General features: G+C 38.4%; 1 protein-coding gene across 1 annotated transcript in view; it reads right to left on the bottom strand.

Annotated features, from left to right (window-relative positions):
• Positions 1–18430, bottom strand: part of NTN4 (netrin 4) — a 113321-nt gene that overhangs the window by 24470 nt on the left and 70421 nt on the right. The window contains exon 5 of the mRNA XM_079775506.1: positions 17584–17827. Within this exon, the coding sequence (XP_079631632.1) occupies positions 17584–17827 (244 nt within the window). The remainder of the gene's footprint in view (positions 1–17583; positions 17828–18430) is intronic.

The following is an 18430-nucleotide window of genomic DNA, read 5'->3' as shown; positions in this document are numbered from 1 at the left end:
TTCTTGACAACAGATAGGGGAACCAGAATAAAGACCCACATCTAATGTAATATATGGTATCCCACCACCACCATTATCTTTTTCTCTAATAGAAAATTCAAGCCTTTCTAGGATTTAGCCTCTCTGTACTACCATATATTTAAAAACCTACACATATTTCAGGAATGGCCAGAGAAGAATGTGATTCTATCACATGTGCTAGTGGATTTCTGTCTATGTGACTTTTTACATAATTACCAGATAAAAATACCACTTGCAAACTATGCAGAAGTAGCTCCAGGCAGAAGGCCCTGACATCTTTCACAGCATACTTTTCCAGACTGCACACCTAGGCTTGCCTTGCATACCGATCTCCTGAAGTTTGTATAGCAGGCAATATCTGACACTCATAATCTACATTTCTTATTTTCTTCCAAAATGCAAATATATTTCCTTCTTGCTTGGGGAAAAATAAGAGGTTTTTCTTAGATTCTGGTTCAGGTTCTGATTATCCAAAGTATATTTCTTATTAGTTGTTGATTCTAAAGTGTAACTCAAGCACTTAATTTTTACCTATTCATTATGATGAATGTCAAAGTTCAACCCAACTGGAGTGACATAAATCCTACTGCTGCTTTGTCTTTTCTTGTTAGACATGAAATCCAATAGTAAACATTTGCCCTAAGCTGCTCTCACAACCAAATTAGCAAAACAAGATTAGTTAAAATGACATTTTTAACTCTTAAATATTGTTACAAGATTTCTTTTAAAATGCAAATGACTAATTTAAAATAATATATTCTATACTGATATGTCTTATTATAAGAAAACCTGAAATGATAATACAAAGCATTCAAAACAGATACGATAGAGAAAATGGGTACTTTTATAAACGATTTCACAACAGGTTCCCTTTAAATAATGAATTTAGATACTTGCTAAATGTTATATGAATTTTATTTACAGATATATGGTTGCATCAAAACACCTATTGTGTGAAGCACTGTTCCTCTATAGAGCATTTACAGAAAAGGGGACATGAGGCTGCTCTGGAGTATATTCTACCAGGAAACAAACTTGTAATGAAACAACAGATAAACATGTTTTCTAAGTAACCTTGTGCATCTGTAAGGCTCTGAAACTAGTATTTGTTTCAACCACAAATGCTAATGATAAATACATCTGTTTGAAAGTTACCTGTAATATGTCTTAGGAAGATCTCTTAGGAAGACAGAAAATAAAACAAGGGCAGTATAATAGAGTTGGTAAGGGCACAAACTTAGGAGTCAGACTAGATGAGTTCAAATCTGGTTCTAAGGCTTATTCCTTTGTGGAATTAATCTCCTCAAGACTCAGTTTTCTCACTGATGAAGTAAGAAGTATGCCATAGGTTTGTGTGAGGATTAAATAAGATGATGTACGTATGTAGCAATGTATCAGGCATTTATTGGCATCAAATGCTCAAAGAATAAATATTATTAATTACCTAGATGAAACATTGGTTTTAAAATGCTCACATTCATTCTTTCACTCACACCTTCGTGAAAGAGTTCTTGAACTTTAGAGTTAACATGAACTATGCTAGGGGATGAAGACACAAAAATGAGTACAGAGTCACTAACTCTTCAGTAAGAGAAGAGAGAGGCAAATAAATAATTACAGGGCAGTAAATGTTATAACAATGTAGTCCAGGGTGCATGGGAACACAGAGGAAAGAGCAATAACTGCCTCGGTGTAGATAAGGGTTGTTTTGAAAGGAAATTAATGATCAAACTGGCTTTCAAAATAAGCGGAAATTTTTTGCTTTACACCTGGAAGAAATTTGGAGGCAAATGGCTTTCTCCATGATTCTAAGTCCTATAGAATTAGGTAACTCTCCTATTACATGTTTCTTTCTTTGGATTAAAAAAACATCAATCTACTATTATTGTCCTTTTTTGGATCAGAACATGTTGAGAAAAACTAGGGTCTGATCTATGGTCCTGCTGCTTATAGGAAGGTACCCTACAATGTAATGTAGTACAAGAGTCACAGCTGAACATAAGTATGCACAAATGGCAGGAACATAATGGAAAAGTTATGGCTTCCTTTATTCTGATAGGGTTGGTAAAGCCTTTGGTGGTGGAATCATAGGAAACCATTGCTGTCTTTTCATCTTTATTTGCACCTTCACTAGAATCCTAGGCGTCTGTTTGCATGTCTTTCACTCGAGTGATCCATGATGCCAAGTGTGCTGTAGAGACACCCAGTTGTATTCCGCATCTTAACCTTTTGAAATTGCCAGGACCCCTTAGCATTACCTTATGACTCTAGCTTTTGCTATTCTGTTTGTAAAAGCTACTATGGGAGCAAAATACCCTGAAAGTATTTGTTTCTGATTTAGCTTTTCTATAAACAGAACTCAGAGTTCAAGGCCCTCAGCTGGGAAAGAAGCTGTTGGTCAAGCCCTTTCATCATTGTCCAATGGCCACTCCTCAGTGTGCTGCCCAGGCTCCCAGCATTTTCTCCTGAAAAGGCCAAGGCCCTACAGAATTTCTTATGGGGAATTTTTAATGTCAAAGCTATTTTGAAAGCTGTCCAGTTGCCTGCGGAGGTTCTTGGATGACTAGAAGTTAAAGGAGATGACTTTGCGTACAACTCTAAACAGAAAGGAGGCAATATGAACTGTTGTTACTATATTAAGTGTGAGGTTAAATGTTAGAGAAAATAAAATCTAGCCTTTTTGGTACTGTTTTCTCCTTTCTTTCTACTACCAACTATTTGTAAACAAACTTTACTCTGTCAAAGGCAATATGGTTTACCCCTTTATTAGCCTCGGGAACAGTTTTCTATTCATCCTTTAAATGTTATATGCATTGTGTTCAAAGATGTCTAGTTCCATGATGTTAAAGGTGTATGTTAATTTCAAATAAAATTATGCTAGAATAAATTTAATAAGGGAATGATCTAAATTAAGATTTGCCTTTCACTTACTGAAATATAGTGTCTCCTGAGTTACTGTACATCCCACAAAGAGAAGATCCATTTACGCATGAAATCTAGCCATTTCTGCCTCTATTTAATGTTTTTAAAATAATTGTAAAGTATTGAAGTATATTTACTATCTGTCTTCTATAAAATTTTAAATGAGTAATGCAAATAAATACAAGACATACCCTTTATTTTTAATGCTTCACTATGTGGCCCCTGCTCAGACCCTACATTTGATTTTTGTATCATTCCTTTCCTGTTTACTATTTGTAACTGAACCAGTTACTATTTATTCCTGAGTATATCTCAGAGTTATTTGACAGCTAAATAGCCAATTTTATATTTCTGGATTGTTACTTCAGTTAAAACTGAAGAAAGTACTTTTGAATGTAAAGACAAATTTTACTACAGGGAAACTTTTCAGTATAATTTTGGACACAGTATTTTGCTTTGAAGATTGGTTATATCTCACATCATTATCTTTTTGTTGAAGAAAGCATCCTGTATTCCCAATCACTCAGGGAGCATCCACCCAGGCACCTAGCCAGGAATTAAGGTCATCCCTAACCCTTTTTTCCTTTGGAGAAAGAACCCTTATTTATTCCATCTAACTTAGCTCTCTCCTTTGAACTGATGGTACCCTTCTCTTCATAACACTTACTGCAGTTTCCAATTACATACTTACTTGGATAAATGTACTTATAGTCTGTTTCCATGGGGTTAGGAACTGTTTTATTGTATACTAGAGACCCAGTGCACGAAATTCATGCACGGGTAGGGTCCCTAGGCCTGGCCGGCTATCAGGGCCAATCAGGGCCTTCCAGCTGCCAGCTGGGGCCTTCCTTCTCCCGGCTGCCGGTTGCCGGCTGCTGGCCAGGGCCTTCCTTCATTCCGTGCCGCCCCCTGGTGGTCAGCACATGTCATAGCGAGCGGTTGAACTCCCGTTCGGTCAAACGCCAGAGAGGACAATTTGCATATTAGCCTTTTATTATATAGGATACAGTGACTATGATAAGCCTGCCACATTGTCACCAATGAGTAAATCTATGTTGAGTTTTTAATAATGGATGAATTATAGTCACTTAATAACTATTTCTTAATGATTGATACTCTTCTGGCCTCCAATGTAATCACTTTATGGTGTTTTGTTTTTTTTTCCTCACTGCTCTTTCTATAGTACGCTGTAAAGGCCTAGAAAGTAGGAACCACATCTTTTTATATCTGTATCCTTAAAACTTAGGACCATAACTGACCCACTTTAGGGACTCATTCAATCTTTGTTGAATGAATGAATGTACCTCTCAATAACCAACAAATATGAAATGATGTTATGTTTTAAATGAATATACCTCTCAATAACTGACAAACATGCAATGATCTAGGTTTAAAACTCTTCAAAGGTTCATACTATTTATTTATAGGATTTTAGTATCTTAGCACCATAGCATTTGCAATACTAAGATACTAGAAAAATAAAAAATAAAAACAAGCCCTAACTGGTTTGGCTCAGTGGATAGAGCGTCGGCCTGCGGACTGAAGGGTCCTAGGTTCGAATCCGGTCAAGGGCATGTACCTTGGTTGCGGGCACATCCCCAGTAGGGGGCGTGCAGGAGGCAGCTGATTGATGTTTCTCTCTTATTGATGTTTCTAACTTTCTATCCCTCTCCCTTCCTCTCTGTAAAAAAATCAATAAAATATATTTAAAAAAATAAATAAAAACAAAGCAAAACAACAAATTCATAGAAAACTAAAATGCTCAAGTAGAACAGATTATTCTTAGTCTTGAGACTATTTCCTACATTTAATGCTTCGCTCAGTTGAGTTTTATTATTTATTATTTGTAATAAAAGTTCTTTATTCTAACTCTGTAGGAGACATTCCCACCTATCAATGCCTCTCACTGGCAGCAATTTTCTTTTTTTGTCACATTAATCAGTCTGAAATTCCTCACTTTCATCCAATTATATTTAATTATGACTCTTTGTTCTAGGGGAGTAAATTATTTTTTGCCACTCCCTATATCCCCTTACACCTTTTGAGTATATGTAGAAAGTTATATTCTTTCTGAAAAGTTTCCTAATTGATCTGAGAACATTTATCCTTTTTTATATTTATCTATTATATAAAATATAATATCTTTTTTATGATTGTTTTGTTGGTCTGTCCGAAACACTCTCCATTTACCATCACCTTTCTTGTACTAAGAAAGGTGATGGTAAATGGATCATCTCTTTTTTCATGATTGTTTTGTTGGTCTGTCTGAAACACTCTCCATTTACCATCACCTTTCTTGTACTAAGAATCCTCAAGATAAATGCAGTTCTTTATATTCACACTTCACATGGCTCTTTATCAGTAAGCAAAGCTTTATTCAAAACCCAAAGTGATATTTTAAAAAAATCTAAGTTTTTAAAATTTTATTTTTTAGCTCCCGTATGTATGTCTGATTATTTCTACCTTTGTTAACTCATTTTGTTTTTATCAACTATGTCACATTGTGGAATCAAGTTCTTTCGATCTTTGTAGGTCTTTGGCTCAAAGTCTCTGAGGTCAGACAAAGCTGGGTTCAAATCCCAGCCCTGCCGCTGACCATTTGCATGAACTTAGACAAACAATATAATCAATTTAACAAATTTAACAAATGCTAGTTCTCTTTTTTATATCCCATCTAATTTTGTCCAGACTTTCTGAAGGTTTTGTTGTTTTATAACTATTTGCTTAATTATTTAATTCTTGTCCTCATCAAATGCAGAATGACATATTACATAGTTATTCAGTGAATTATACTTTGTTATGGAGACATTTTAGAGAATTCATGACCTCTCCTACTTCTCTTCCACAGTCTGACTGACTTTTATTATTTATCAATTCATAAAATTTCTCCTTTTTAGGTGAATTTTAATGTTATTTAATCTTTTAAAAGGATAGTCCTACTCTGATTATTACATTACTAGAAGCCCGGTGCACGAAATTCGTGCACGGCGGGGGGTTGTCCCTCAGCCCAGCCTGTACCCTCTCCAATCCGGGACTCCTGGAGGGATGTCCGACTGCCCGTTTAGGCCCGATCCTGGTAGGATCGGGCCTAAACGGGCAGTCGGACATCCCTCTCACAATCCAGGACTGCTGGCTCCCAACTGCTTGCCTGCCTGCCTTCCTGATTGCCCCTAACTGCTTCTGCCTGCCAGCCTGATCACCCCCTAACCACTCCATTGCCAGCCTGGTTGATGCTTAACTGCTCCCCTGCCAGCCTGTTTGTCCCAACTTCCCTCCTCTGCTGGCCTGGTCACCCCTAACTGCCCTCTCCTGCAGGGTTGATCACCTCCAACTGCCCTCCCTTGCAAGCCTGGTCCCTCTCAACTGCCCTCCCTTGCAGGCCTGGTCCCTCACAACTGCCCTTCCTTGGAGGCTGGGTGCCTCCCAACTGCCCTCCCCTGCTGGCCATCTTGTAGTGGCCATCTTGTGTCCACATGGGGGCAGGATCTTTGACCACATGGGAGCAGCTATATTGTGTGTTGCAGTGATGATCAATCTGTATATTACTCTTTTATTAGATAGGATAGAGGCCTGGTGCACGGGTGGGGGCAGCTGGTTTGCCCTGAAGGGTGTCCCGGATCAGGGTGGGGTTCCCTTGGGGCATGGGGCATGGGGCGGCCTGAGCGAGGGGCCTGTGGTGGTTTGCAGGCCGGCCACGCCCCCTGGCAACCCAAGTGGAGGCCCTGGTATCTGGAATTTATTTTCCTTCTACAATTGAATCTTTGTAGCCTTAAGCGGGTGAGCTTGGCCAGGGTGTGCAGAAAGCTTTGCTTCCCCTGTTGCCACCGGCAACCCTGGCCTGCTCTCTCAAGCTCCATTCTGCTGCCATTTGTTTGAATTTGTTTACCTTCTATAATTGAAACTTTGTAGCTTGAGTGGAGGCTTAGGCCTGCAACAGCTACTGGAAAGCTTGGCTTCCTCTGTTACCTGGGAAACCTTGCTCTCTGTGGCTGTAGCCATCTTGGATGGGGTTAATTTGCATACTCGCCCTGATCGGCTGGTGGGCATGGCTTATGTAGCGGAGTGATGGTTAATTTGCATATTACCATTTTATTAGAGAGGATGATATATGTATTTTCTCTATCATTTTCACTTCTTAACCCTTTTGTTTTATATTCTAGATTTTTTAAAAAGCTGAGATTAGCCCAGCTGGCATGGCTCAGTGGTTGAGCATTGACCTATAAACCAGGAGGTCACGGTTCAATTCCCGGTCAGGGCACATGCCCAGGTTGCGGGCTTGATCACCAGTTGGGGGCATGAAGGAGGTAGCCAATCAATGATTCTCTTTCATCATTGATGTTTCTATATCTCTCTCTCTTTCCTCTCTGTAATCAATAATATTATATAAAAAATAAAAATAAAAAGCTGAGATTAGAGTTTTCCAACTATTATTGCCAAATCACTAGTCTATTTAAAGTTTGCTTTTCAGAAACAGTTACTTCATATTGATTCTATGCTGGAATCATACACAGTTACTTTCTTTCTTTTTTTAAAATATATTTTTATTGATATTAGAGAGGAAGGGAGAGTAAGAGAGAGATAGAAACATCAATGATGAGAGAGAATCATTGATTGGCTGCCTCTGGCATGACCCCCACCGGGATCAAGCCCTCAACCCAGGCATGTGTCCTTGATGGGAATTGAACTCGGGACCCTTCAGGCCACAGACCAATGCTCTATCTACTGAGCCAAACTGGCTGGGGCCATACACAGTTACTTTCAATAAAAAACAAAAATGTCTATATTGTTTACATGACATAAAATGAACTCATGTGGCTTTCTAAAACTACAATTTGAAAGAAAAGCCCACTTAAGTGAATACTGAAAGAAATGTCAATGACCCTTGAGGAAAATCCTTTTCTGAGACAGAGCAGAACATAGGCACAAGAATGAAAAATGGAAGGTGCTATGGGTTCCTAAATGTGTCACTGTGGTAAGGTATTCTGGATTTTACTAATTTAAATTTTTTACTTTTAAAACACTTTGAAGGGAGAGAAAAACCACTCTAGAGGTAGAATGAAGTAATTGTTAAATAGAGGTATGAGCAAACAGGCAAACACAAAGATTCTTTCTGGGAGCATCATGAGAAGATAATATCTGAGTAGACTGTGAAGGATAGAAAAGTGGTCTGCGGCAAGATAGTCACCCATTCAAAGCACTTTTATTTCCATCAGCTGAGCAGTTCTCACCTAAGTCAGAAAGCAAAAAAAAGAAAAGCAAGAAGAACAGAAAAAATGATTTGGGTAGATGATAGAACACAATCTTTACAAAGAGAGCTGGCTAGTTAGGGTAACAGTAACCAAGTAACCAGACATTATCTTGGTAAACACTTGGTTTGGGTTTAAGGGCAGAGGGATCAAGTTTATTTTTATTCATTCTCTACTGAAACGCAATTGACTACATTTATTTTGGCCCACCAGGGAGGAAGGAAGGGCACGTCAGTTTTTTAAGAGGTTGTTTACTTTGACAGGGAATGAATTCTGCTTTCTTTTCCATTTGCTGATTTTTCTTTAAATATGGAGAAAGACTATGCGATAGTTAAAAGTTTAACTATAATTTTTGACATAAAGGTCAATAAATTTATTGTATAGTTACTAACTGGCTGTTTCTTAAAAAGAGAGCTAATTCTGTTCTATAAAGCATTTTCTTCAAACATCTGTTTCAAAACATGTATTCTACTAAAGTAAGGAAATTTTTCTGTAGGAAATTTCATGTCATGGAGCGAATAGCTGTTAATATTCCATACCCAATCAATTTCCCATCTGTCTAATATTTAACATCCTTTGGGTTAAAAGGAGCGAGAAGGAGAAAAAGACTTTATGAATAACTGGATTAAACAATTATTTAAATCTAACACAATAACATACTTATAATAGTTTAATGCAATGTTTTGAAATATGTAAATATAAAGTAAAAGTAAAATGTCGATGTAGCACTAATTTTATTATAAATTCCAGTTGCAGTATACTAATTCACTTCAAAGTATGAGATATTTACAGTAAATAAATTTATATACTATGAATAAGAGGGCATTCTCTGAATGGAATTGCTAGGTATTTATTTTGAAACTGTTACATGAAAAACAGACATCTTAGAATTCTGCCAGAAATTGCTTGGAGGAAAGCTGAGGCTCTAAGTTAGACATCTTTAAATGAAAGAAGGTACTAGTAGTTGACACGAATGCTTACCAGCATTCACATCCCCACTATGTCAGGAAAAAAGACCTGTCTAGCCAGAGTTTTAGTAATCCTTTAGGATTTCCTGTCAGAGTCATGGCTAATTCAGTGAGTAGACTAAGTTATAGATGATTATTAGCTCAAAATCTTTCACCAAAGATGAAAATAAATAGAGCTCACACTAGAAACAGGAATGATATAAGTAGTGGTCCTCATATGCTAGTCATGAAGCCAAAAGGCTGAATCAGAATTATCAATGAAACTTAAAAATACAGATCTCAGCCCTCATCCCTGGTGGAGATTCTGATTCGGAAGATCAGGGTCAGAGCTCTGAGATGTCATCTTCTCTAATAAAATGGTAATATGCAAATTAACCATCACTCCGCTACATAAGCCACACCCACCAGCCAAGCCATGCCCACCAGCCAATCAGGGCGAGTATGCAAATTAACCCAACCCACGATGGCTATAGCCACAGAGAGCAAGGTTTCCCAGGTAACAGAGCAAGCCAAGCTTTCCATAGTGTTGCAGGCCTAAGCCTCCACTCAAGCTACAAAGTTTCAATTATAGAAGGTAAACAAATTCAAACAAATAGCGGCAGAATGGAGCTTGAGAGAGCAGGCCAGGGTTGCCGGCGGCAACAGGAGAAGCAAAGCTTTCCGCACACCCTGGCCGGGCACACCCACTTAAGGCTACAAAGTTTCAATTGTAGAAGGTGAATTAACTGCCACAGAAATGGCTGCCACCCCAGAGGGAACAGCAGGCTTGGCTCCGCTCCAGGCTACAAAGTTTCAATTGTAGAAGGAAAATAAATTCCAGATACCAGGGCCTCTGCTTGGGTTGCCAGGGGGCATGGCCGTCCTGCAAACCACCACAGGCCCCTCGCTCAGGCCGCCCCACGCCCCAAGGGAACCCCACCCTGATCCGGGACACCCTTCAGGACAAACCAGCTGGCCCCCACCCGTGCACCAGGCCTCTATCTTATCTAATAAAAGAGTAATATGCAGATTGATCATCACTGCAACACACAATATAGCTGCCCCCATGTGGTCAAAGATCCTGCCCCCATGTGGACACAAGGTAGCCACTATAAGATGGCCAGCAGGGGAGGGCAGTTGGGAGGCACCCGGCCTGCAAGGGAGGGCAGTTGAGAGGGACCAGGCTTGCAAGGGAGGGCAGTTGGAGGTGATCAACCCTGCAGGAGAGGGCAGTTAGGGGTGACCAGGCCGGCAGAGGAGGGCAGTTAGAGGTGATCAACCCTGCAGGAGAGGACAGTTAGGGGTGACCAGGCTGGCAGAGGAGGGAAGTTGGGGGCAAACAGGCTGGCAGGGGAGCAGTTAAGCATCAACCAGGCTGGCAGCGGAGTGGTTAGGGGGTGATCAGGCTGGCAGGCAGAAGCGGTTAGGGGCAATCAGGAAGGCAGGCAGGCAAGCAGTTGGGAGCCAGCAGTCCTGGATTATGAGAGGGATGTCCGACTGCCCGTTTAGGTCCAATCCCACCAGGATCGGGCCTAAATGGGCAGTCGGACATCCCTCCAGGAGTCCCATATTGGAGAGGGTACAGGCTGGGCTGAGGGACAACCCCTCGCCGTGCACGAATTTCGTGCACCGGGCTTCTAGTGTTTTTAATAAGCGTTCCCAAGTGATTCTGATCCATATGCAGGTTTGACTAGAGAGAAGTTCTTCGATCAGAAATGGGACCGAGAAGGTGCAAGACTTCATTCAAAGGAGAGAAACTATTCCCCTTTTGGTTTAGAGTCTGAGTCACTGAATTCCTGATTAAAGAAAACAACAACAACAACAATGATCTGGTAGCTTGAAGCTGGCATGATGGGACTATTTAAACCATAAAAATTGGTCAGTGCTATAAATCAGCATTTTGTTTTGTTTGTTTTCTTTTCTCCCTAGGAAGTCAGCATACCACTGTCTATTAGGGTTATTCTCACATTTATACTGTGCTTGCCTTAGGAAAATCTACTTAGGTTATAGGATACCAAAGGTACATAAGTAACTTTAGAGATTTCAAATAAATTACTCTAAAAGAGACTTCTCTTTTAGAACAGAGATATAGTATTCCTCACAGCACCTCAGTACACAGTGAAATTATATTTTCCATTTTACTTCTGCACCTTTGTGACCAGCCAGTTTGAGCCTCGATTTCTGCTCTCAGCCCCAGATTCAGCTGGGGCAGTTTCACACTGTCCCTTGTGTTCACAGACCTTGAACGCACTGTCCTTTTAAAATTCGTTTTCTGAGTTGTAGAAATAAATTCAGTTTCAGTGATCTTCAGTAGTCTTAAAAAAAAACAAACAACATCTTTGGAATCCTTAGAAGTGATTTCTTGGCAATGGAAATGTGTAGCTGACTGTTTGGGTCCTGCAGTTGATTCTGGTTACAGTTGAGATAAAGAGGAAGTGAGAACAGAAATGATTTAATTGCTCACAGGAATAAATCTGTTGGTTAGAAGATTTGGTGCATGGCTCTTTTTATTTAAGTTTGATGAATTTATGGCCATCAATTAAGTACACACATAAGGACCATAACACTTAGCATGGTGCTTATCAGGATAGAGGTAGGGAAAATAGAGCCTGGAACATGAATGGGGCCAATAAATCCTTGGCTTACTTGGCAGGGAGCTGGTGATGTAACTGTGAACAGAGTCTCAAGACTAGTGCCACTAATATTTGTTAAATGAATGAATGTACCTAAGTGAGTATTCTGTTAAATGTGCAGTAGATTGAATAACATAAATTCATTCCATTTTCTAGATGAACTCATTAAAGGCAAAGAAGGCAATCATTGATTAGAAAGTAGGACAAACTGTGTTTCAGCACTTTTAGAGGAAAAAAATAAAACAGCAACCAAAGATGAGTTGGAGGCATCTCATCAAGGAAATCTCCTCTCACCTGCTTTCACCTCATCCACACATTCCCCTCAGGTACTCCAAAAATCTCTTTCACTGCACTTTCCTCATATAGTAATAGTACTTCCTCATATAATAATAGTATCTACATCAAAGTGCTTTTGTGAAAGTTAAATGAATTAATGAATATATTGCCCTTTGAACAGTGAACAGAAAATAGTAGGCACTTTATACATATCAACTATTACTATCATATCATCACCATCATCGCAATGGATTGAAGTGGCTTGTTATTTTAAGTTTCTCCTCATCTAGAATGTAAGATCTTTTAGGGAAGACCTTTTATCTTTACAGACCTAGTGCTTACTACAGTGCCTGGCACTCAATACATGTCTCCTGAGCAACACTGAGTATATAATTTATGTACTACTGGTAAATTCTGTCTGGGCTGCTGCTTCAAGTTTTCAATGGTTCCAACTCCTGAGAAGACATAAACTAGGAAATGAGGGAGAGAAGTGTTTTCATATGTCATCACTGATATATGACTGTAGACTGCTGAGGCTTAGTTTATGTTAGTTTGTAATTATTTCACTGATAGAAATATAAGGTCCTTGATATATGATTGTGGGATCTAGCACTTGGAAATAAATAACAAATAAAGGGAAGGAATCTTCTGGGACATGGCTTCCCAAGTTTCTATAGAACACTGGTCCCACAGATGTTCTGTAAGAAAGGCATTCCCTGCCTAGCTGGCGTGGCTCAGTGGTTGAGCGTCAACCTATGAATCGGTTCAATTCCCAGTCAGGGTACATGCCCGGATTTTAGGTTCCATCCCCAGTGTGGGGCATGCTGGAGGCAGCCGATCCATGATTCTCTGTCATCATTGATGTTTCTATCTCTCTCTCCCTCTCCCTTCCTCTCTGAGATCAATAAAAATAAACAAATAAAGAATCACCAAGGCCATTTGCCAACACATTAAGCAAAAAGAAAGGAAGGAAGGGAGGGAGGAAGGAAGAGTGGGAGGGAGTGAGGGAGGAAGGGAAGAAGGAAGGGAGGAAGGGAGGAAGGAAGAAAGAAAGAAGGGCACTCCCTGGTTAAATTTGAGAGACACCCCTCAAAGCTCTGTCTGAGGTTTGTAATGAAAATTAGCATATTAAAGGCTCTGAGAAATCCTGAGGAAACCTTTGATCAATTCACCATTTTCTAAATTTTCAGGCCATAGACAAATTTCCCCTTATACTCATTTCTACTAACATCTCATGGAATTAGTGTTTCATGGATTAAACTTTGGAAAGTACTGAACTACAGAAACATACTTATCCAGATTTTCATTCCCCCCCCCTCAGTAAATCTTTATGTAATTCAGTTTTAAAAAATTCTAAGTCTATATGCACAAGTAGAGATGCAAACCTTGGTAAATTTGATGCTCAGGTAATGATAGGATGTTCTGGATAACTAAAAAAATATATAACCTCTAGAGTAAGTGCTGAAATGCATTTAACTTTTATTGAAAAGCATTCTGCAGTATTCTCAAACTTTACTATGATATGATCACCTGGGAGTTTTGTTAAAGTGCGAATTTGATTCAGTAGGTCTGGATGGGAACAGAAGTTCTGCATTTTGTAATCAGATGGTGCCAGTGGGATTGGTTTCTGGGCCACACACTGAGTAGCAGATTTCTTTTCTGCCTTGGTGAGCAGAGTAGAATAAATATAATAAAATTGTTATTTTGAATAACATTGTACATGTTGTTGATAGAACCACACACTGAGATAGTTTAAAGTTTTAAAAATATCAACTTGTTTTCTTGATACTATCTTTGTCAAGAAAGTAAATTGGGAACTAATAGGGAGAAAAGTTGTGGCTATAACAACATCTATATCAGCACCTACTATGAAATCTGATACATTATAGATACTTAATAAATGTCAATTAATTAACTTATTTGTCATTAATTTTATCGGAATTAATAACTCTAGGTGACAGGGATACATCTGCCAAGGAGATAGTTAACGATGAGAAAATATTGCTAAATAATAGTGAAAATGAACTACTAGACTTGATAAATTAATTCAGCAATGTAGCAGGATACAAAATTAACACCCAGAAATCTATGGCTTTTTTATACACCAATAATGAACTCACAGAAAGAGAAACTAAAAAAATCCCATTAATCATGGCAACAAAAAAATAAGAAACCTAGGAATAAAGTTAACTAAAGAGGTAAAAGACCTGTACTCGGAAAACGACAGGACATTGAAAAAAGAGATAGAGGAAGATATAAACAAGTGGAAGAATATACCATGTTCATGGATTGGTAGAATCAACATCATTAAAATGTCCATACTACCCAAAGCAATCTATAGATTCAACGCAATCCCCATTAAAATACCAATGGCGTATTTCACAGACCTAGAACAAACTCTCCAAAAATTCATTTGGAATAAAAAAAGACTCTGAATACCTGCAGCAATCTTGGTGGGATGACAATACCTGATATCAAGCTATATTACAAAGCCACTATTCTCAAAACTGCCTGATACTGGCACAAAAACAGACACATAGATCAATGGAACAGAACAGAGAACCCAGAAATCAACCCAAGCAATTATGCTCAACTAATATTTGACAAAGGAGGCAAGAGCATACAATGGAGTCAAGATAGTCTCTTCAATAAATGGTGTTGGGAAAATTGGACAGGTCCATGCAAAAAAATGAAACTAGATCACCAACTTACACCTTACACAAAAATAAACTCAAAATGGATAAAGGACTTAAAAATAAGACGGGAAACCATTAAAATCTTAGAAGAATCCATAGGCAGCAAAATATCAGATATATGTTGTAGCAATATCTTTACCAATACAGCTCCTAGGACAATGGAAACTAAGGAGAAAATAAACAAATGGGACTACATCAAAATAAAAAGCTTCTGCACAGCAAAGAAAACCATCAACAAAACAATAAGAGAGCCTACTACGTGGGAGAACATACTTGCCAATGTTATATCTGATAAGGGTTTAATCTCCAAAATTTATAGGGAACTCATACAACTTAACAAAAGGAAGGTAAACAATCCAATAAAAAAAATGGGCAAAGGATCTAAATAGATATTTTTCAAAAGAGGACATACAGAAGGCTAAGAAACATATGACACCATGCTCAAAGTCACTAATCATCCAAGAGATACAAATCAAAATGACAATGAAGTACCATCTCACACCTGTCAGAAGGGCTATCATCAACAAATCAACAAACAAGTGCTGGTGAGGATGTGGAGAAAAAGGAAACCTCGTGCACTACTGGTGGGAATGCAGACTGATGCAGCCACTGTGGAAAACAGTATGGAGTTTCCTCAGAAAATTAAAATGGAAGTCCCATTTGACCCAGTAATCCCACTTTTAGGAATATATCCCAAGAAATCAGAAACACCAGTCAGAAAGGATATATGCACCCCTATGTTCATAGCAGCACAATTTACCATAGCTAAGATTTGGAAACAGCACAATTGCCCATCAGCAGATGAATGGATTAAAAATGGTGGTACATCTACAAAATGGAATACTACGCTGCTGTAAAAAAGAAAAAACTCTTACCATTCGAAACAGCATGGATGGAACTGGCGAGCATTATGCTAAGTGAAATAAGCCAGTTGGAGAAAGATACACATCACATGATCTCACTCATTTGTGGAATATAATGAACAAAAATAGATCCAGAGACACAGAAGCACCGAACAGATTGTCAAACCTCAGAGGGAAGGAAGGGAGGGTGAGAGGGTGGGAGGGTGAGATAAAAGATCAATCAAAGGACTTGTATACATACATATAAGTAAAACCAATGGACACAGTCAGTAGGGGGATGAGGGCATGTGCTAGAGGGTGTGAGTGGCCAGGGAGAGATCAATGGGGGAAAATGGAGACATATGTAATACTTTAAACAATAAAGAATTTAAATTAAAACAAAAATAATAATAGTGAAAATGTTGCCAAACATGTTTGCCAATTAAAAAATATATTATGGAGAGTATTTTGGTTGAGACAAGAATTAGATGTGCTAATAGGTGTTGGGACCTACCCCTGGCTCAGTAAAGGGAAGAAAAGAACCAGAAGGTGCTAATAAGGAAAACCATGCTAGGGAAGTGAACGAGCACAGGCATCTCTGCCCCAAACATATGCTGGAATAGTGAATGAAGATAAGTGAATGAAGATGAGCTTTCATTGGGCAGTGTCCTAGTCGATCAGCGGGCTGTCTGGAGAAGGGAAGAAGGAGATAGAGATCTTCCCTATTAATCCATCTACCTGCTACAAGTTATGCTAAAAGGACTAAATTGGCATCAGTTATTTTCATAAATCCTTACTTGGTGCATCTAAGTATTTGTTAACTAGGAGAGATTAACAATATTAATTATTACTAATTTCTAGCTTGAAGTCTGAGAACATGCAGGAGCTGAAGTAAAACAGAACTCTGAGAAATAGTATTACATCCAAATTTCGGGCTCAGTGTTGAAAGTGAACTGTGCCACAATCTATCTTCCACAGTTTAAGAGAAAAAGCTTATAACAAAGAAGTCCACTCAAATGTTGATATCTCCTGCCTGATGTTAAAAATATGTATTTTTCAAGAGCACTAGACTTTTTCCTTTAAATTAAAAAAACACACCAAGATTTTAAATGATTATTTCCCATTGTATTGCTCCCTTCCTGTCACTGTTTTGAGCCAGAACATGGAGTCCTTGGTGGGGAAAGGAAGGGCATGATCATCAATCTCCATTAAGAGTCTTGAGTGGTTTGTCCTCTAATAATTTCTGAGTTGATAGACATGTAAATACTCATGTAGTTAGGTAAGCTGTTCAGCAACATTGGACATTGACTTAAGTTCTGCATGCACCCTTTACAGTCACATTTCAGATAATTGGACAGGCATTTTAAAATTCTACTCTTTTTTCCAAATAAACTTCTTGGAGTTATGCCAACAAAAAACCAGAATCCATTCTATATGAATTTCGGTATTGGGTGGGGAAGAGAAGGGATTTATTATTATGTTCTAAATTTGTTTATGATACGGAGGTACATTAGAGCAGTGTCAAGCAAAGTACGTTCATACTGAAACCAAACAGGTGTTCAAGTTCACTCTAGAGATGAAAGCTATAATGACCCAAGTGCAGGAAACCACTCTTTATTTTATTAACTTCAGACTACTTATTATTGTCAATGCTCTACTCATATATTTTGTCTTAAGATAATTTTAAATATACCTCCCTCTTCATCATTCTTTTTTCTCTTATACTAGACATCTTGTTTTCCAAAATGTGGTACTACAGAAAATAATTTTACTTCATGGAGAGTAAGAAAGGAGAATTTTTTAAAATAAATATTGTACTGTTTTCACCTAACAAGTTGAAAATTCTTGCCCCCTATCAATGAAATTAACTGATGAGTGTGAGTGTATTGTCTGAAATTTCATGACCTCTCTCCCTTGGACTAGCAAATGAAGGATGGAAAGATTCATCTCTTTTATACATATCATCCTTTTCTCCAGCAACCATGAATGAGTTCACTTACATTTGCAAGCATCTGGAGCAGAGAAGGGTCTCCGGAGGTCCCGGTAGAAGCCTGGCTTACATCGCTGGCAATGCTGGCCTTCCGTGTTGTGCTGACAGTCATTGCAGACACCACCACTGCGATTCCCTGATGCCTCCCACACATTAATGTCAAAGTGACAGGCATCAGCATGCCCATTGCACTTGCAGGCTGGAAAAGAAGTGTGGAAGGAAAGCAAATCATTAAAAATAAAGTGGTAGGTTTTCTAATATTCAGTTAAATTTTTTAAATTTAAATTTTAGTTTTTTGAAGAGTACGTATTATCACAGTACATAAGAACCAAAACAATATAAATAGGTATACATCAAAAACTCTAGTCTCCCATCCCCATTTATCCTGTTTCCTCTTGCCTTTAATTGGTGACTACTTTCTTTAAAAAAAAAAAAAAATATATATATATATATATATATATATATATATATATATATATATATATATATAATTGATTTCAGAGAGGAAGAGAGAGAGAAAGAGAGAGATAGAAACATTAGTGGTGAGAGAATTATTGATTGGCTGCCTCCTGCATGCCCCCCACTGGGGATCAAGCCTGCAACCCAGGCTTGTGCCCTGACTAGGAATCTAACTGTGATGTCCTGGTTCATAGGTCGATGCTCAACCACTGAACCACACCAGCCAGGAACTACTTACTTTTTTTTAAAGTTCTGGGGTATTTTTGGTGTGTATGTTTAGTGTTTCTTTATAGATTTTTTTGAGATATAATTGACATATTAGATTTTTAAATTAAAAAATAAATTTGAAGAAATGCTTGAAAGCCAATCAAATGTATATTTGTTTATGTAGGCAGAGA

Source organism: Cnephaeus nilssonii, assembly GCF_951640355.1.
Source record: "Cnephaeus nilssonii genome assembly, chromosome: 6".
Taxonomy (NCBI): domain Eukaryota; kingdom Metazoa; phylum Chordata; class Mammalia; order Chiroptera; family Vespertilionidae; genus Cnephaeus; species Cnephaeus nilssonii.
Note: the sequence above shows the minus strand (reverse complement) of the source record. Positions and strands in the feature narration are given on the sequence as shown.